Source organism: Sycon ciliatum, chromosome 11 (genome assembly GCF_964019385.1).
Source record: "Sycon ciliatum chromosome 11, ocSycCili1.1, whole genome shotgun sequence".
Taxonomy (NCBI): domain Eukaryota; kingdom Metazoa; phylum Porifera; class Calcarea; order Leucosolenida; family Sycettidae; genus Sycon; species Sycon ciliatum.
This window is the reverse complement of record NC_088653.1, coordinates 5,477,954-5,498,508: the sequence shown is the minus strand read 5'-3', so window position 1 is coordinate 5,498,508 and position 20,555 is coordinate 5,477,954. Positions and strand designations below refer to the sequence as shown.

Genomic DNA, 20,555 nt, shown 5'->3' with positions numbered 1-20,555 from the left:
TCCCAGCACAAGCTGCTATGCTTCTGCTGTAGCATCGCTATCATCGCCTCCGGCGATGGGCGTCTAATGGTCAAATGGTATGACAGTACACATGCCTGAAGAAGCACGCACAGCCAGCCTAGTCCAAACATCGGTACCGATATTGTAAGGCGGTGCAGGAGCCAGAAGTATTTTTTTTAACTTCTCGGACGGCTGCCCCATCATAGATTCACTAAAACAAGAGATTCTGATCAACACATGTGTTCGGCTTACTGAAATTGAAAGCACAAGCCACAGTGGCCAATAGTTTGGCGGTCCGGCCTGCTCTTTTGCTCTCATGCAATGTGTAGCTAGCTGAAATCACGTTGAGTGGTTGGTCCTCAAAGTCTTCTATCCAGGGCCTGGCTCCTTTAGCAGGCGATGTGCTCGTCGCAACATGCAGAGCGTGATTCAGGCAATCGCCCTCATCACTTCCAGCCGGTAAGCGCCCGCCTAGGCGTCCGCACTGTTCTTTCGCTTGTGTATACGTTCCGGTATTGGCGTACACGGCAATGTGAGCTCTAGTTTTATTACACGTGTAGCTGACCTCTGCACACAGAAAATAGCACATATTCACACATACAGAGAAACTGTGGGCCTGGAAAACAGAGAGAGAGAGAGAGAGAGAGAGAGAGTGAGAGAGAGAGAAATAAGGAGAAATGGTGAGTAAAAAGAGAAGAACAGAGAGCAAGAACAGAGAGCAAGAAAGACAGCAAGCAAGACACAGAGGAAGTGGGAGAGTGGAAGGACAGACGGAGCTAGAAATGCTGCAAGCAAAGATGAAAAGCAATTCCTCCTATTTCCCACTGACCATGCGAACATTGAAGAGAACTGCCCTAGCGTGTGCACACACACACACACACACACACACACACACACAAATGTAGATGCACAAAACACACGTATAAGCTGGCTGTGAACGCACAGAAATCATGTGCGTGTTCTTCGGCTGTGGGAAAAAAAAGGACCAGGCTTACCCGGTTCAACTTCACACACAACCTTGAGCTTGGGCGCTGGTTGAGATGCTAGATTATATGCTTTCCCGTCACTGGCAGTCTGCAACACCCCTCTCTTCTGGGCCAACCAGGCAACGCTGTCAGTGGGCCGAAGATAGTCCTGCACGCACGAGACCTTAGACGCGATATGTGCATTGAACTTCTGGCAATGAGCGGTTGCATCAGCGAAAGTCATCTCCACGGAGAAATACTTTATGATTGTTGATGGGTGGTACGGACATCGTATTTCCGCTGTTCAGTCAGAAATTGAACACAAACACAAACACATGCACGCACGCACACACACACTCACACACACTCACAAACATGCACACACACACACCAAAAATATAATTTTTGCAATATCTATGGTACGATATTCTGTGCGTAGACCACCTCTTTATTGCGTCACGTATGAACGAGAACACCGTATTTATAACAACCCGTCTACGGACTTCTTTAAGTCTCGGAGCGTGTAGCACCACTAGAGAAAAATGAAATACACCGTTCCGGGTGGAAACAAGAGTATGACACAGCAACCAATAGAGGAAGTTTCTACCATAACCTGGAGGTCAAATGCAAACACCCCCGTGTGCCTTTGCCTGTGAAACAATTGTCCAAACCCGGCACAAGCAGAAAACCACACCTGACCCGGCCCAAGTCGAAGACTAAAACTGTGGCACTGGGGGAAACCCCTACCATTGCTATACCTAATGAATGAGGGGCCATCCGTAAATACCGTAAAGTACTGTTGATCCGCCCCCACTCTAATTCCCCCCCCTTCGATTTTCTGAAGCGACTTCAGAATTATACGGTAGAGAAATTATGCGTCTTTCTGTACTCATGTCCATATGCATACAGCCAACCTTGTACCACTTTCTAGTGTGCAAACAAACATTCGGGTAAGAGTCTGTGTGAATGTGTACGTCAAGTTTGACCTTCCTCACCTGTTTGCGTCTGAAAGATACAACACCGCATTGTCGTACGACACTGCACCCAACAGCCTTGATCGAATTCCCGTTCCCCCCCCCCATGAAAAACAAGCTGAGAAGCGACTTGGCGTGGGGGGGCGGATCAACGGTACTTTACGGTACCGGCAATTATTTTTTGGTTAGAAACAACTGGTTTGAGGGAAAGGCGAAAACTAGTCGTTTCTCTTCAACCCTCCCCCCCCCCCCCCTAACTGAAAAACAAATACATACAAACATTCCGTAGTAGCGATGTTTATTTCGTTTTTTTCTGGATGTGCCCAGAAAAAACGAACAGGCGCTACCGAAATGCCTAGTTTTCGTTTCTAAATAATTATCTATATTAATTTTACGGATGACCCCTTAACCCATTGAACGCTGATGATGTCTATAGACGTCGCTGAAAATGACCCCCTCCCCCCACATGCGCGGATGGCGTTTATAGACCTCATGGAATTTATTGTGATTTCTCGCACTGCACAGTCTAGGGTATAGCGTATCCCTGTACAGTAGCGTATCCCCGTACATTAGTGTACGGAGTCTGCCTGTGTATAAAAGCTGCTGCTCACGATTCTTTTCTTTTCCAGTTATAGTCACATTTGAATTAGAGTTACCGTTATTTCAGTTCAGTTTTAAATAAACAACAGTGTGTTCACTGAGACCCTTGTGTTTTTGCCTCCAAGAGACTGCGGCCGGCTATACACAGTACTGTCGAGCGTCGAAAAACTGGAGGGTCCGGGTTCTAGCTAGGGGTGAAACGATTAATTCGAATATTCGAGTATTCGTTCGAAAATTTCAAACGAGCGAGTATTCGAAATTTTGCACTCGATCGTTTACTTTATATTTTTTTATTTTTTTAGTATTGGCATTGTATTTTTCAAAAACTTTTGTTGTACGGCTGGTCTACTGGTATGCATGCCTTATGCATGGCTTTGAGTCAGTATTTTAAGACTTGGACGATGCGATCACCACGGCAAGTAACGTTCTGAGATATGAAAGTACTGATGAAAATCGTTACTTTACACTCTGTACAAGACGTTGGCGACTTTTGTTCTATGTTCACAGATAATTTCTTCCGGATTGGTCGAGAACTCGCAAATCTAGTGCTTTTGAATTTTGATAAAATACTCGAATAATCGGATACTCGATCGAATATTATGATGATCGGTTGGTCAAAATAGATACTCGTTTCACCCCTAGTTCTAGCCTAGGCCGTTCTTATTTTTAGCGAACACAGCAGTTTCGTTCTTATTTGATGGAACAGCCTTACATGTACATTTATGCAGAGTTATACGTCCGAGCGTACATTACCGTAAAACCGAAAAGTCCAACGAGTCACAACGTCTAACGTTTTAGCGACCAATTATTTTTCGTTATTTGTAGAAAACGTTATCGCCAGATGACTGTTTAAGATGTGCATACAGATGGGTGGCCAGGTAGTCATCGTTAAACTTTCTGGACGTAATCATGCCAAACCTACAAACATGTTAGACTTTCTGGTTTTACAGGATAGTAATTACGGCTTCCACTCTTATCTGCAAAACATTCCCTAGACCGTTCTTAAAAATTGGTGAAATTCTAGCCAGGCCGTTCTTTGGCGCCTGACAGTACTGCATGGTGTGTAAAAGCACTGTTAGTCAGTTGGATCGCAATCTTGCCTCTTGTACTATAGGTCGCGGATACGAATCCCGCTGGGAACACCACGTGTCTTTTTTCTTCTCTTTTGAGCGATCTATCAGCTGCAATTGCGTGCATTTTAGCCATTTTAATAGCGTATTTCACGCACTTTGGGCAAACATGCGTCTCCTGTTGTGCTGGTTTTTTTAGGAACTGTATCTGTTACCCTGTGGTTCATCGTCTTGGTCAACATTTCCCTAAAAGTCAAGGTCCACAGTTGCCAGAATCCTGGAGTTTATGAACTTGCTATTGGTCCTGTTTTCTAGCATTTATATGCAGAGTACCATAGTCAAGGCCCAGTAGCGCTGAATAGGTTAAAAGCAAGTTGCGCAGTCAATATACACCACTCACACAGGTCAGGTGTCCTTAAATGTTTTCATTGCTATTTCTGTCTCCATGACAACTCCTAATTAGCCGCTATACTTACGTATACTTGGCGAGGCATCCAGCAACAAGGCTGCACATACAGAAGAGCAGAACATACACGTTATAGTGAAGAAAAAAGGACCAATACACTATAGTGTTCACTAGAATCTGCGAAGTAAAATAAACAACAACAACACCACCAGCAGTTACTAAACAATCGGCTCACGCGATGATGATATTGCATGCACGAGAGTACTGACGTCCTACAATCAACTGGCTAACAGCTCCTCATGTTTATGAACTTCAGTGAAAGAATTCCCATGCATATCCAGTCATCATCTACAACGCAACGAAACTCCTTCGGGAGAGAACAAAATGTCACTATATTCGATCTGTCACTAAACCCGACCTTCACAAAACACTTACTAAACGACTTGGGCAGCAGAATTGTGTCGTTTAACTTAATCTGTCATTCTATGCAAGGTCGTTTTATCCGATGTTCACTGTATCTTCCTTGTCGTATTTCAGCCAACTTACTCAAACCCTTGAAACAAACGTGTATCGGGAGTGCAGTGCGGCCAGCTTAGCTGAAAGGCCGGCAGCATGCGCTGAGGGACTAGAGTTCAGAGAACCCAAAGCGCTCCTCTGTTTATCACCGAGAGTCTACTCGTTGAAGTCCTCACCTACACACCCACCCACTCACCCACACACTGACAGCACCAGCACCTCTTAGCATGTGGAACAAATGCAGCAAATGACTGAAAATCACAGAGCAGCTGTACTCACGAGTGCAGACAGTGAGCATCAGGAAAATTACAGTCGTTAGTCCATGTCGGCGAGCCATATTGCTGGAAACGAGAGAGAGAGAGAGAGAGAGAGAGAGAGAGAGACAGAGAGAGAGAGAGAGAGAGAGAGAGAGAGAGACAGAGAGAGAGAGAGACAGAGAGAGAGACAGAGAGGGAGAGAGAGAGAGAGAGAGAGAGAGAGAGAGAGACAGAGAGAGAGACAGAGACAGAGAGACAGAGACAGAGAGAGAGAGACAGAGAGAGAGACAGAGAGAGAGAGAGAGAAAAACAGAGACAGAGAGAGAGACAGAGAGAGAGAGACAGAGAGAGAGAGAGAGAGAGAGAGAGAGAGAGAGAGAGAGAGAGAGAGAGAGAGAGAGAGAGAGAGAGAGAGAGAGAGAGAGAGAGAGAGAAAGAGAGAGAGAGAGAGAGAGAGAGCAAGGAGAAACACATACACACACAGAGTTTGGACAAGCCAAAAATATTGATGAGATTGGCTTGACCATTGGAGCATAGCAGCGAGACGTCCATCGTACTCCACAGATCCTAGAAAGGCGGCGGGTCATTGTTTTGAATTGTGCTGGGATATACATGTATGCACTAACAGTCCATTCATCGGAAACGTTCCCACTGGCTTTTGAAAGTCCTATTTGGGCCGGATTGACGATTAAATCCCCATTTTAAATCTCAAAAAGCTGGGTTTGGAATCTGCTTCTCCACACATTTTGCCATGGAATACCGGTCCTAATTTTAGGAAGACGGGTTGAATTTTTATTTCCCTATCCTTGGACTTTTCTGGCCTCAAATGTGGCAAGGGGTCATACAATGCAGGATGTATTGTTGTTTTCACGATATCTACAACTATGTGCCGGAAACACCAAAAGGTTAGGATGCCAGTTTCCTAAGTTTTTTAAGTGCCAGTGAAACAATAAAGCCCTCTCTTGAATAGTGCCCCCCCCCCCCCTCCCTCGAGCTTGTAACCAAGTTTGATGTTCTTTTGCTAATGTTCTTGTCCATGTCATTGCACTGGTGGTTTCAGGATCAAAATCACAGCTCTTGCTCTCATTGTTTTTTTGAGCTGTGATAGTAACCTTTATGCTCTATCTTGCTTTTGTTATCTGCTGGATGACGCAAATGCACCAGCATTGAACAAAGAGTGCCCTGTCTTGACTAGTGCCCTTGCTTGACTAGTGCCCCATTTGTGATGGACATTCAAAAATATTGCCCCAGAGGCATTTATCGTGCGACTACCGTATACAGTGTACACTGCTTTCCAAAACAGATCAATATAATACAGATCTGTCCCATGGGTCAAAACTGAGAAAACATCCAAATATATGGACATTTTTTCTGCATACTTTTCCCGTTTGTATCTTTCCCTAAAAAACAATGGACATCTACCGAAAGAAGTATTTTCTACCCAAACCTGTAGATCAAAAACGAACGCCCCTAACTCGAACTTGAATCCTAGGACTTCCAAAGAACTCGGATGGTGAGTCAAGTGGAAATTGCAACATGGACACATGTGCACAATCGACCACATAACTTGTGAGCTCATTTTTCCATGTTACATTTCCAAAAGAAAGTGTTTGCAAGTTGTACTGGACAAATTTCCTTGTTCTGTACATTCGAAGATATCTCTGGAGTTCTATTCCTCCGAAGCTAACACCCTACCCCGCTGGTATTGTAAGCGTCCGAGTGGCCTATGCCCGATGCAGTTTTTTGTATTAATTTGAACGGCTCCGCTCCTCGCGCCAAAGCTAGTTCGGGCGATGGTGGAGCAAGCTTATTTGGATGCGGAAGCATTTTCGAAAAGCCGCGCACGACTGGAATGGGTCCAGGTCAACAACCATGCAGTAGACACACCCGCACCTGCGCCGAGGCAGTCCTGAAAGTAGCAATGCAGATCATGCGCTCTTACCTGTGTCGAGTGGACTGAGAAGGAAGTGTGCATGTAGGTCTTCGGATCTTCAGCGGGAGTAGAGGGCGGCCGTCACTCACCAGCTTTCTGGAAAGTTCGGCAGCCGAGGAGCCGCCTGAAGGAACAACTGGATGGTGGCGTGCTGGGAGCTACACCCACCCGAGCACTATTCTGATCCAGGAAGGATTCAGGGCTCAGCGAAGCGTTGACAGAACACGAAATAGGTGAAATAAGAGGACACGAATAAATTAGCAACTGAATACTTTTGACTTCTCCAAGAACTGCTTGCATATGGGCTGAAAAAGCAAGGTTGATGAAAAGCACGAGTACAGCAGCAAGTACAATGTAGTACTGTAGTACAGTTATAGAACCTCTTGCAGCTTGTACATGTACAACGTAGTAAAGTCGACGAGTCGTCCCTCTCTAATCCGGTGCCACAGTTGTACAGTGGTGGCAAGTGAAATCCGACAGTTGGCAAAAATGAATGGGGATTGGATACCAATGCTCCTTATGTGTACCATCAAGAGTACATAACCCCCCAGAGTGTGCAACGCCGATCCAGCTCTGTGTAAAAAATAAAAAAATAAAATCCAGCTCTGTGTAGGGTCTTGGTCGAGCGGAATCGGATCTTCTGATGTCATGCGTACACTTCACACAAGCGCAAGGCCGGTCTCGAGGCAGGGCACCATTGTTTTTGATCCAAGAGTACCCGCGACTCCCCGGGTTTCCCTCAGATGTGTACGGTATTATGACGCAAAGATCCGATTCCGCTCGACCAAGACCCTATGCAGAGCTGGATCAGGCGTTGCACACTCTGGGGGTTATGTACTCTTGGTACCATGTTTCTGAACTGTGTGTATCTACGCTGTGACCTTTCGATCTGTTTGGGATGCAGTCAAGAGTACATGAAAACCAGAGTGTGCAGCTTGGGACCTTTTCTGCTATTTCGGTGTTTTGTGTGACTGTGTACGCTGCGTACATCCACCGACAAGTAAAGTCACCAGGCTATCCGTCTCAAAAAAACGAAATCAGGACAAACTCAGTGAACTGCACCACCGCGACTGGTTACGCAACTTTTCACCGTACCTGTGGCTTACAATGCCGTCAGAAATGACGTAGTGCACGAATTACGCTCCCACAGGAACCATCCCGAGTTGCACACTCTGGTTTATGTACTCTTGGTGTCTGTCACGGCGGAATTTCGTGATTACATCAAATTTGGCGCAGATCTGAGGCGGGAAATGGCGTAGTGCGTACAACTGAGCTGCAGTTGTGCAGAAAGAGACCTGCTTGAATCCTGCTTGTACGCACTACATCACTGAATGATGTAATCACGGAATTCCGCCGTGACAGCTGCCCTTCATAGCTAGCTGCACACTCTGGTTTTCATGTACTCTTCTTGCCAGTCTTGGTGCAGTGCATTACATATAGAAAAGCGATCCTGTCAGCTTTTCTATTACTAGGGAGGTTCTGCTATACTGTAAAAGCAGAAATTTTCGGCGGTGTAATATTTTCGGTATCCTCCAAAATCGGCGGTTCGGTAGAGGGAAATTTTCCGTAAAACCCGTTTTCCAGGTAAGTGTTCTAGTACTAAATGTATACAGCACCGGTAGTACCGAAATTTTCGGTGCGTTTTATTTTCGGTAAAAATTGTCGGCACCGAAGTTACCGAAAATAAAACACCACCGAAAATTTCTGCTTTTACAGTACGTGAAACGTAGAGAAATCACGTAGAGAGCAGATGTCTGGGTTAGAGTCTACGGCTTCGCGTGTTTTGGCTCCAGATTTCTACGCGGAGATGAGGTTCTCTACGTTGTGGCACACGCAGAGAAAATGCGTACGGATTTGCTGGGTATCGATCACTGCATGCAGAAAACTGCCAAATATGGAAGGGGAAAATCCCAGTACACATTCCACGTGACTTCTCTAGGTGAAACGTAGAGCAGAACAGGATTTCTTTACGTTACGGGAACGCGAAGAAAGTTCGCGTGATTCTTTGCGTCGCGTTCCCAAAACGTAGAGCAGAACCTCCCTATTGTGTTCACATGGCAAGAAAAACGACACCGCTATGCTACGTAAGTTTCTACGTAAGGTGCTCGGTATTTCACTTAGGCTACGTAAGTCTCTACGTAAGGTGCTCGGTATTATCTACCAACGGGTGGTAGCCGCGTGCTGTGCACGCGCACGGCAGACATTGGGGAGGTTCTGCTATACGTGAAACGTAGAGAAATCACGTGCTGCTGAGACCTCCTTTCGCGGAATATTACTCAATGACAGGTGAGTTGACCAGTTCCCTTTTAATCATTTGCTTGTGTTGACTCTTTCATTTACGAAAAGTGTGCTGATTTTGGGCGGAATGCAATAAATAATGGAGTTTGCAAAATAAATTCGTATGATTGGATTTGTTTACTCGTCTGGGCTGTTTGATTTATTATTTGTGAGTACCGCCGAGATTGCACTGCCCCAAATAAAGTTTCGTGCCGCCAAAGCAAGAAATACGATCTGCAATCTGTTTGTAGTACCTGCAAGAATGTGCTGTACATGTATCGTACTTTCTCTGTTGCTGTTTCAGTTGCCGTCATGTTGCTTAAGAAAGGTTCAGTAGAAAGGTTCTGCAAAACGAAAATTCGAACGAAGTTTCGCGACAGTCCTTGCGAAAGTGTGTACGAATTTTTGCACGAACTTTGCGTTCTGCACATTTTCGTAGTTTTCGCGGGCCAAGTGACCCGATCTCACGAAATTTCCTACGACAGTTCATTTCGCGTCCAAAGTTGCGAAAGTTCGTGCGAAGTACGCATTTTCGTTTTGCAGAACCTCTCTTGTGACTCATTTGTTTCATATGAGACGAGTCAATGAGTTGGTGTGGCTTAGAATCTTTTGCTGTAGAAGAAATCTATTCGTATGTCTCTTCGAGAAATAATTGTATTCGCTGGTTATAAAATAGGTTAAGACAAACTCACAGAATAAATACCTTCGGTCCCTTGGTGTTCGTCCTAAAGAGGTTCGACTGGATATCATTCATACTCACCAAAAGATGTTGTGTTAAGATTTTATTATTATGGAGTGCCTTGTTTATCTCTCAGTACCTCCAACCATAGCCTTGCCCCTTTTATCCTCAGGATCAGTGGAGTTGTTGGAACGAGGTGTCTGACTCAGCAATGTATTTGTTTACATTTTAATACATGTTTATTGTTCCTCCTTTGCTTTGTTGTTTTAGAAAATCATGGACTAACAGTTTGAAGTCATTGAACTGCTTCCAAAAGTTGTATCGACATCAACAGGGTTACGATTTCAGTGCAATATGATGCAGGATGACCTTATCACGATAACCCATGATTATTAACCATTATAAACACAGAATCAACAAAAACGCGACACGCACCTGGTTACATTTCTCAAATAAATCTGATCGAGGGTGGGGAAATCTGAAATATCTGAAAGGCAAGACAATTTTATGACAGAGTCATGAAATTCTGCTACAGCAATATGCACAGAATGACCTCCGTATAAAAAAAGGATCACCACGGTCCACCACTACTCACATGTTTCCCCGCAGAAGAACATGCTAGTGCCATTTTCTGCAAGAAAAGGCTTGCACATGAATGCGTATAATACGGTATTGATATGATGTGAAGGCCATCATTTACATATTGATATACATGTTTTTTTTTTTTTTTTTTTTTTTGATTGATTGATTTTTATTTAAGGATTGTCCAAAGGCCGCAGATGATGAGTGGTATCAAGAGTGTTTATCTACTCTTGGTGGTATGATGAGTGGTATGATGTCTGGTAGATTTTCCAGCAGGAAAGATACATTGATATACATGTACACTGTAGTCGCGCGCCCAAGAAGTTTCTAGGGTACCCTGTAAGAAGGCCTTAGGCCTGTGGGGATTGCCCTATCACAAATTTGATAATAATTTTTGATAATAATAAGAAGGTTGTTTCCAAGGGGTTAGACTGGGATGTTCTTATTTTGTCAGCAATCTTAGAAACAATTCGTCCTGGATGATATGTATCCCATAAGCTGCCAGAAAACCAACACCGCCGTTCTTAGATTTAGGCTGAGGCGTTCTTAGAATTTCAAGCTGGACGTTCTTGGGCTCCACGTTCTAACTTCTTCAGCGCGCGACTCTACTGTAGGGCATTCCATTGATTGGTGACAGAAAAACAAAAGAAATTGTAGCAATAAAAACTGCTTTATGGCAGTTTTCTAAAAAAAGTTATTGTGTTCTAGTCCATGGACCCCGTCTAAAAAGTAAGAAATTAACGAAATGTGATAGCCGATAATTAAAATTTCACACAAAACCTCACAATAATCACACACAGAATGAAAAGCTACATGTAGAAGACCTTTTCCCCTCGTGATTCTCTTTCCTATGCATGCATGACATGCATGTTGCCAATTGTTGGTGCAGTACAAGTTTAGTGTTGAAAGCAGCATTTCAAGTGTTGTGATTATTGTGAGGTTTTGTGTGAAATTTGTGAGTTCCGCACATTTTCGTAGTTTGCGCGGGCCAAGTGCACGTACGCCATGACCCGATCACACGAAAGTGTGTACGACTGTTCATTTCGCGTTCCCTGCAAGTTTCGCATCCAAAGCTGCGAAAGTTCGTGCGAAGTTTCGCACCTCCTGATGTAGAGGGAAAGTTTGTACGCATTTTCGTTTTGCAGAACCTCTCTAGTGACTCATTTGTTTCATACGAGACGAGTCAATGAGTTAGTGTGGCTTAGAATCTTTCGCTGTAGAAGAAATCTATTCGTATGTCTATTGGAGAAATAATTGTATTCACTGGTTATAAAATAGGTTAAGACAAACTCACAGAATAAATACCATCGGTCCCTTGGTGTTCGTCCTAAAGAGGTTCGACTGGATATCATTCAAACTCACCAAAAGATGTGTAAGATTTTATTATTATGGAGTGCCTTGTTTATTTCTCAGTACCTCCAACCATAGCCTTGCCCCTTTTATCCTCAGGATCAGTGGAGTTGTTGGAACGATATGTCGGACTCGACAATGTATTTGTTTACATTTTAATACATGTTTATTGTTCCTCCTTTGCTGTGTTGTTTTAGAAAATCGTGGACTAACAGTTTGAAGTCATTGAACTACTTCCAAAAGTTGTATCGACATCAACAGGGTTACGATTTCAGTGCAATAAGATGCAGGATGACCTTATCACGATAACCCATGATTACAAACCATTATAAACACAGAATCAACAAAAACATCTGTGACACGCACCTGGTTACATTTCTCAAATAAATCTGAAATATCTGAAAGGCAAGACATGAAATTCTGCTACAGCAACATGCACAGAATGACCTCCGTATAAAAAAAAGTATCACCACGGTCCACCACAACTCACATGTTTCCCCGCAGAAGAACATGATTGTGCCATTTTCTGCAAGAAAAGGCTTGCACATCAATGAGTATAATACAGTATTGATATGATGTGAAGGCCATCATTTACATGTTGATATAGGGCATTACCATGATTGGTGACAGAAAAAACAAAAGAAATTATAGCAATAAAAACTGCTTTATGGCAGTTTTCTAAAAAAAAGTTATTGTGTTCTAGTCCATGGACCCCGTCTAAAAAGTAAGAAATTAACGAAATGTGATAGCTGAAAATTAAAATTTCACACAAAACCTCACAATAATCACACACAGAATGAAAAGCTACATGTAGAAGACCTTTTCCCCTCGTGATCCTCTTTCCTTTGCATGCATGACATGCATGTTGCCAATTGTTGGTGCAGTACAAGTCTAGTGTTGAAAGCAGCATGTGTTGTTCAAGTGTTGTGATTATTGTGAGGTTTTGTGTGAAATTTTAATTTTCAGCTATCACATTTCGTTAATTTCTTACTTTTTAGACGGGGTCCATGGACTAGAACACAATAACTTTTTTTAGAAAACTGCCATAAAGCAGTTTTTATTGTCCATTTGTGGCGCTGTCCCCTATGGCAAGAGTCGGATTTCACTTGCCACAATTGTACTATTCCCCCCCCCCCCCCCGCGCTTTGCCCCCGGGAGAAAAGTACTATGCACCGGAGCAGGGAGTAGTACAACTACTCCCTGCAACTACTCCCTGCCAACTATTCCCTGCACCGCCTTCTGTTCATGCATTGCTCTGCTCTACAACCATTTCAAAACTATAGACGCGTACCGAGGCAAAAACCGTTGTGCCAGCATCTATACCACATAAAATCTGTGATCACTTTGTGCATAAAATTTTCCAAATTGGGCGTCTGTTATCGAATCGTTTAGAAACTATATTTATTATTAATAGCAATGAAAAGTATGAATGCCGCAGACATCACCACGCAACATGACAATTTGTTCAAGGTTTGGTTTTGTGTGTTTCCAAAATCGATTTTCACGTTGCGATCATCAGTGGAAATACGCAACTAAAGAGATCAAGGGAAAAACAAAGGTTAAAAATCCAAAGAAGTGTGACACATGACGGGTAACTTGTGGTAAGTATTACAAAAAGTGAGAACTAAAATAAAGAGTAAGTGTGACAAACGGGCATGAACAGTGCAGAAACAACTCATGAACACGGGGTGCAAACTCACGAAAATAACCTAAGTGCTAAAACATGTTCTTTTTGCTTACACAAATCGGGCTTATGCGTACGAATACAAACAGCTTCAAGGACCTTCAACTGCTGGACATAACGGGCACGACACAGTACAGAGAACAGTACAGAGAAGTTATGTCCAGCAGTTGAAGGTCCTTGAAGCTGTTTGTATTCGTACGCATAAGCCCGATTTGTGTAAGCAAAAAGAACATGTTTTAGCACTTAGGTTATTTTCGTGAGTTTGCACCCCGTGTTCATGAGTTGTTTCTGCACTGTTCATGCCCGTTTGTCACACTTACTCTTTATTTTAGTTCTCACTTTTTGTAATACTTACCACAAGTTACCCGTCATGTGTCACACTTCTTTGGATTTTTAACCTTTGTTTTTCCCTTGATCTCTTTAGTTGCGTATTTCCACTGATGATCGCAACGTGAAAATCGATTTTGGAAACACACAAAACCAAACCTTGAACAAATTGTCATGTTGCGTGGTGATGTCTGCGGCATTCATACTTTTCATTGCTATTATTAAACTTTTATCTCCACGTAGATTATTTGTATATTTATTATTATTATTATTATTTTTAAAAAAATGTATTATCTACGCATGCATCTACGCAAGAGTCACCACCAGCCAATTAGGACATGTGTCAAAGTATTGAACGTTTTCGTTCCCTTCTTGTCAAAATACTACAGGGAATGATGGAAATAAGCTAAAAGACTACAACTATAAGGAAAAGAAATTCAGAAATATATCACTCCAATTATGTGTAGAAGTGACACGAAAAAATAGATGTGAAGAATCAAGAAAACAGCATGCAAATCCAATAAGTGACAAAAACGTAGTGACAAGAAAAAGAGAGAAATATCAAGAGATCTATTTCGCACCTTCACGACGAACAGTGCCAAACAACTGCAAAGACAACATATTCTCCTTCTGAACACAAAGCTCAGGGTCTAACTTACGTATGTACAAAGCGTCCAACACGGCAAGATGTAACAAAGACCTACCACGCGACAAAACAGAGAATACATCATCGGAATACCACTCACGACAACTAGCACTGCCCGACAGGTGATACTTGATTGCCGAGGTACCGTTTCTCTGACCCGACGACTTGGCCGTTGTCACCTCCGATATTGCCGCTTGCGAATCTCTCCCATTACGCCCTGCGTCCCTGCAATTCCGATTGCCTCGGTCGAGATCAGTGTGCTGCTCCACGTCCAGTCTGTCCTGCTTCCGTGGTCTACCTCGTTTCTTCACATTAACCGTTGTGGTCACTTCCAGTATTGGTTCTTTTGATTCGTCATCAATTCGTCTCCTCAATTGACTTCTGGTGACTCGTCCGGGGCTCGATTGTCCAGATGTCAGTTTCGGTGGTTTCCGCATAGGTCTCTTCTTCTTGTTGACTGTTGTTTGGGTTGGCTCCAGCCCTCCGCGCGACGAAAAGGAGGAGGCGTCGGCAAGCGTATCCACAGCGGACTTGGACAAGTCCACCTCAGACACATACTGCACTGGACACTTCGATGGACGACCACGCCGAGGTCGAGAACCACGTGCAGCTACAGGGACAAGATTCAACGGTACATGTTGACGAATCCGTGCGCCCAGGTGCTGAAAGGTTCTACCTACGTACCGATTTTCACAATTTCGGCACTGAAAGAAATAGATTAAATTAATTTTGCTTAGGGTAGGTAGAACGTCCTTCTTCACGCTGAACGCACGGGTCGTCCCAAAGATGACATACAATTTGACACACGGATAAGAGGAACAAACAATATTCCGCACCTCCTTCTCGACGCGCGAAGAACCGGCACCAACCCATGGCAAACGTAGTACCACAGGGCATCTCTCTGGTCCAAAAGTAATCGTCTTTTCCAAGGTCGGTTTCTGGTTGATGAGTTTCATTAAAAGTGTCTTTGGATAGCCATTCTTTGTCATTATGGTTAGGAGTCGTTCTAGTTCCTCGTCCAGCAGATGAGGGGAACATATCCTATGTGCACGGTAGACAGGGGCCTTGACGAGGTGTGTTTTGGACTTATTTGGAGTAAAACTTGACCATGGGATATACAAGCCTGTGAAAGTGGGCTTTCTATAAATGGTCGTGTCCATGTTGTGCGTATCCATGTTACAAGAAATACTAACATCCAGGAAAGAAAGGGTACCATTGTTTTCACCATCTGATGTGAATTTTAATGCTGGATGTAAGGAGTTGAGAGTTTTTAATTTAATTTTTTTATCACAGGTTTCCTACATTGATGGCCAAAGTGAAGGGTCAATAGACGACTCGCAGAAGCCAACAAATATGTTCGCCAAGACTGGTCCCAAAGGCGATCCCATGGCGACTCCATCATTCTGTTTGTACATTATATTGTCGCACTGTTCGTCGTGAAGGTGCGAAATAGATCTCTTGATATTTCTCTCTTTTTCTTGTCACTACGTTTTTGTCACTTATTGGATTTGCATGCTGTTTTCTTGATTCTTCACATCCATTTTTTCGTGTCACTTCTACACATAATTGGAGTGATATATTTCTGAATTGCTTTTCCTTATAGTTGTAGTCTTTTAGCTTATTTCCATCATTCCCTGTAGTATTTTGACAGGAAGGGAACGTAAACGTTCAATACTTTGACACATGTCCTAATTGGCTGGTGGTGACTCTTGAGTAGATGCATGCCTAGAAATTACATTTTTTGTAATATTTTCTGCCTCCGTCCTACTTTCAAATTATTATTATTATTATCAAATATTTGATAGGGCAATCCCCACAGGCCTAAGGCCTTCTTACAGGGTACCCTAGAAATGAAAGTACTGAATTACGGAATAGGTCCAGTGAAGAGCATAAGCGGACTGCAGTGGGGAGTGCATTCCAACGGTCGGAACCGATGAAAGAAACTGAAAAGAGACCGAAACGAGTTTTAGCTTTTGGTAGAGTGACAGACGAAGATACCTGAGAGCGAGTGCAGGAATTGGTACGAGTAGAAGTAGAACGAAGGCAAAAGCAATCAGTAAGGAGAGTAGTAGTTAACTGATTCAGGACACGAAACACTAAGATATAGAGTTTGAACTGATAGCGCACAGACAAAGGGAGAATGTGATGGCGTGCATTAACAAGGGATACGTCAGAAAAGCGAGGTATACTGAACACAATGCGTAGAGCTCTATTACTAAGACGGACTAGACGGTCATGAAGAGTTACTGACAAGCAATGATCAAATGAGTTACTCCCATACTCGAGTACTGTCTGAATGGAACAAATGTAAAATGCACGCTTCGCAGTTACCGTCATGTGATCTCGGACCTTTCTGAACATGGGTAACTTACTTCCAACTTTCCGCTCTAGTTGGCTAACGTTCTCTCCGAAGGAGAGATGTTCGTCGAGTACAACGCCAAGGTATCGAATGTGTGCACTAGGGTTGATTGTGACCTCACCCAGCTGTAGAGCGACGCTGGGGTCAAGGGGCTTGCACTTTGACCTGAACACGACAAACTGCGTCTTGGAAGGATTCAGCAGTAAGCCTCTGGCCGCCAAGAACTCTTTCACTTTGACAATGTCTTCCGTCAGCTCCTTGCACAACTGTTCAACGTTCTTGCCAGCTTTGTAAAGGGAGACATCGTCCGCGTACTGTCGAGCCTTGCAGTGCTGGGGTACAGAGGGGAGCTTTCTGACTGACAGATTGAAGAGAGAGGGTCCCAAGATGGAGCCTTGCGGAACCCCCCTGTTGCTGCTATATTCTAGCCCGTGTTGTGTCTTGGTGACTACACGTTGCTTCCTGTGGGTAAGGTAGCTACAGAACCACTGCAAGGCAGTACCACCGACACCGATCTCCAGAAGTTCACTCAGTAGAACTGCATGACTAACTGTGTCGAATGCCTTGGACATGTCTAGAAAGGCAGCTACGACATAATCAGTGTTAATCACCTTTGTCCAAGGAGAGCATCCAGTCGTTGATCACGGGAGTGAGCAAGTCCTCGCAGGAGTGGCCTCTGCGGTAGGCAAATTGCTCAGCAGGTAGGGGTACCAGTGGTGGTGGTGCATTATAGATATAGTACATTAGTTGGTCGTGCACAATATGTTCCAGTAGCTTAGACATGTGGGACAGGATTGATATTGGTCTATAGTTAGATGGGACTGACTTATCTCCACGCTTGTAGATAGGCCGCACATTTGCTAGTTTGTAAGTCGATGGAAAATCGCCAGATGTAAGAGACATGGTAAATAGTTTGGCCAAAGATGGGGCGATCTCATCATTGATGAGCTTGTAAGCCTGGGCGGGGATGTTATCATGTCCTGTGGCTTTACGACTGTTCATTCTCTGGATATGGAGTTGGACTTGTGGAACAGTGACTGGTGTGAACTGTGTCAGTGAGTATTCCGATAAAGGGCCATTGGGAGTGCGTAGTGTACTGCCAGAAAGTGATGTATCGTTGACAACGGCTGTAAATGTCTTTGTGATGTCGGCTACTTCGGCAGCAGGTTCCCGGTTGATTTTAATTCTACCCAGTAGATTGTTCATGACACTCCATTGCTCTCTTGGGTGGTTTCGATGATTGATTAGTTGTTGCTGGAAGTATGTAGACCGTTTCTTCCTAGTTAAAAGTTTACATTGTCTTCGTAGAGTTCGGAATTGTTGCAGCAGGTCTGGGCGATCAGGACGTTTTATCATTGCACAGTGTGCTCGTTTACGCTTGAATAAAGTCTGCCGGAGCTCATCGTCTATCCAAGGCGATGGAGTATAGCTCTTCTTGGCGTTAACGGTCTTTAGTGGGCAGTACTCATTCAAGGCATCACTGACTGCATCCTGCCAGTGTTCAGTATAACTATCTAGAGACATCTGTGATGAACTGCGTGTGATCTGCTGGTGGAGAGTAGACATATGCTTAGCAGCTGTCTCTTGGAATCGCTTGATCTTCAACGTGCGCAGCGGTGGCTTTCGTACTTGTACCTGTCTGTTTGTCTTGAGTGTGCTGGTGGTAGCATGGATAGTGTAGGTCACACGAACAAGTTGGTGATCGGAAATAGCACATGGAATAACATTGCAGTCTTTGTAAATCAGTTCATCACTGCCTGGTCTTGCAGTGGACGTGGTGGAGGAGGAGCTTGAGATCAGTGCTAGGTCTATGGTTGTTGCATTGGGGAATTTAGTTGGTGACGTAACAACGTTTCGGAGATCAAAATCAGAGCAGAATGTTCGTAGGTGAGGGTAGTGTGCGTGACTAGGGTCTTGGACATTGACATTGAAATCGCCTAGAATTATGCACGCGGAGGAGGCCGGTGTACAATCTAGTTTGTCATCAGTTAGGCTAGATAGGCTTTGCCAAAATGCCACAGGTACTGTTGGAGCTCTATATGCACAGAGGATAGTGAGAGGCTGGGGCCTGGGGGTGAATGTTCACGTGTAGAGTAATTGTGGAGCGGACCTGAGCAATATTCCGAAAACTATTCCCAAAAAGGTCCAGCCATTTTTGAAATATTTCAAAAAGCCTACACGTCTATAGTTTTGAAATGGACTGGTTCATGAATCCACCCAGTCCACATTCCTTCTCTGTTTCTCTCTAGTAATGGTTCATGAATCCGCCCAGTCCACATTCCTTCTCCGTTTCTCTCCGTTTCTCTTTCCTTTCAGTTGCATCTTCCTCTCTGCTCTGTTTTATTTTTTCTTTTCGTTCGTCCCTCTTGATATTTGTACTTTGTACAGTTGAGGCAACGAACTGAAATAATAAAAACCAGGGAGTCGTAAAATACCAATTTTACGACTCCCTGATAAAAACCACCGAAAGCAATATCGTCAGCAAATTGTTTGCTAGGGGTCGGGTGAGCTACTGCAGCTACCGCTCGGGTGTATGGGCCCCAATACAGATCCCTGGGGTACTCCACTTGTGCATACTGTGATGTTGCTCAGTTCGCTACCCATACGGACTTGTTGTGTCCGATTTGTAAGGTAGCTAACGAGCCATTTCATCACCGTACCAGTCCGTGCGCCAAGGCCCTTGAGAGACCGATTTTCATTTTCTCGCGGGAATCGTAGCCTCCAAGGCGCCGCACCTGCGGGCTTGTTTTCTGTTGATTTCGCCTATCTCCGAATGGTGAATACTTCAATGAAATTTGCAGCTTAGAGCCCTTCTAGTCTCGTCAGGAGACCTTTCCTACACTGGAGAGATGGCTCGGTGTGATGTAGACACCTATCGCCGTACCCTGGAAAATCATTTTGGAGCTTGCAGTTCGTGAGCAGCCACCAAGGACGAATGTCTCACTTTTGTAATTGCTGAAACGAGGAATATGGTCACCAATTTCACACCAGGTAAGGCATTTACCCATCGCGGACACTAAAGCCGCTTTGTGGGGTGATAGACCAAAGCTTTATCTTTCGAATGCACGAGAAATTAGAGTGATACCTATGTGCCCCACAATTGCACCCGAAATAAACCACGCACAGGCAATATTGTGATTTTATGAGAAGAGACAATTGAGCATGCTCTAAATCGTCATGACCTGTTGTGTTACTTTTCAAACACCACTCCGAGTGAGCATCTACCTATCCTTTATCAATTTTACAGGGAAATTTGAGCATAGGGGATAGAGGTGGGATATTTCACCAGCTGGAGTACTAGATTTTTTTCTGAATTTGTTGACTACTAGGTTGCATAGTGTAAATATGTCAGTATTATGTGCATTATTGTGGTGAAATTCTGAGCATCTAATTATTACAGGCACAACAGCACTGGTGCATGCCCTCTCCTAGATCCTGCTCTCTGACTTTTTTCTTGTATTGCACGACTCAAATTCGTCGAATGAAATGAAGGAGTAAATTTGTTGCTGCCAATTAACTGCATCAGTTCTGTTTTCCTCTGCTGTTCTTCTTTCAGTGTGGTGACTTCTGATCCATGAGGCGATGGCATGAAGTCAATAGTTTGCAGTATGTGCAATATGCGGCAGTCTCTCTGTCAATGGACCTGTGACAGCTGAAGCCCAGATGTTGCAGTTTGATGTCTATGGCCAGCAGCAATCTAATGTTGTTGCACCTTTCCTTCCACACACAGCAATGCGGAATATGTCATGGACAGACATCGCTAAACTGCCTCTTTTGAAGAAGCATCGCAATTCTTGTCTGCCAATAAACAACAGACTAGCCAGCTATAATTACAATTTGGAGGTCGGAGACGCAATCCCGTGAACGTATTGCGCCAACTGCAATGAAGAAGGCCTTAGTGATCTGGATTTATTACCATTCTCGTGTGGA

The 20,555-nt window shown here is 43.9% G+C and overlaps 2 protein-coding genes across 2 annotated transcripts; both read right to left on the bottom strand.

The window, feature by feature from the left end:
• Nucleotides 1–211: 211 nt before the first annotated feature.
• LOC135827023 (uncharacterized) lies at nucleotides 212–6,990 on the bottom strand. The gene is made up of 5 exons (XM_065339543.1): nucleotides 6,731–6,990; nucleotides 4,811–4,872; nucleotides 4,086–4,115; nucleotides 996–1,265; nucleotides 212–567 (listed from the first exon to the last, which is right to left on the bottom strand). Exons 2-5 carry the CDS (start codon nucleotides 4,866–4,868, stop codon nucleotides 212–214), a joined length of 714 nt encoding a protein of 237 aa, XP_065195615.1. The 5' UTR covers nucleotides 4,869–4,872; nucleotides 6,731–6,990.
• Nucleotides 6,991–17,228: 10,238 nt separating this feature from the next.
• On the bottom strand, nucleotides 17,229–19,272 carry LOC135827021 (uncharacterized). The gene is made up of 2 exons (XM_065339542.1): nucleotides 19,266–19,272; nucleotides 17,229–18,562 (listed from the first exon to the last, which is right to left on the bottom strand). Exons 1-2 carry the CDS (start codon nucleotides 19,270–19,272, stop codon nucleotides 17,229–17,231), a joined length of 1,341 nt encoding a protein of 446 aa, XP_065195614.1.
• Between the last annotated feature and the right edge of the window lie 1,283 nt (nucleotides 19,273–20,555).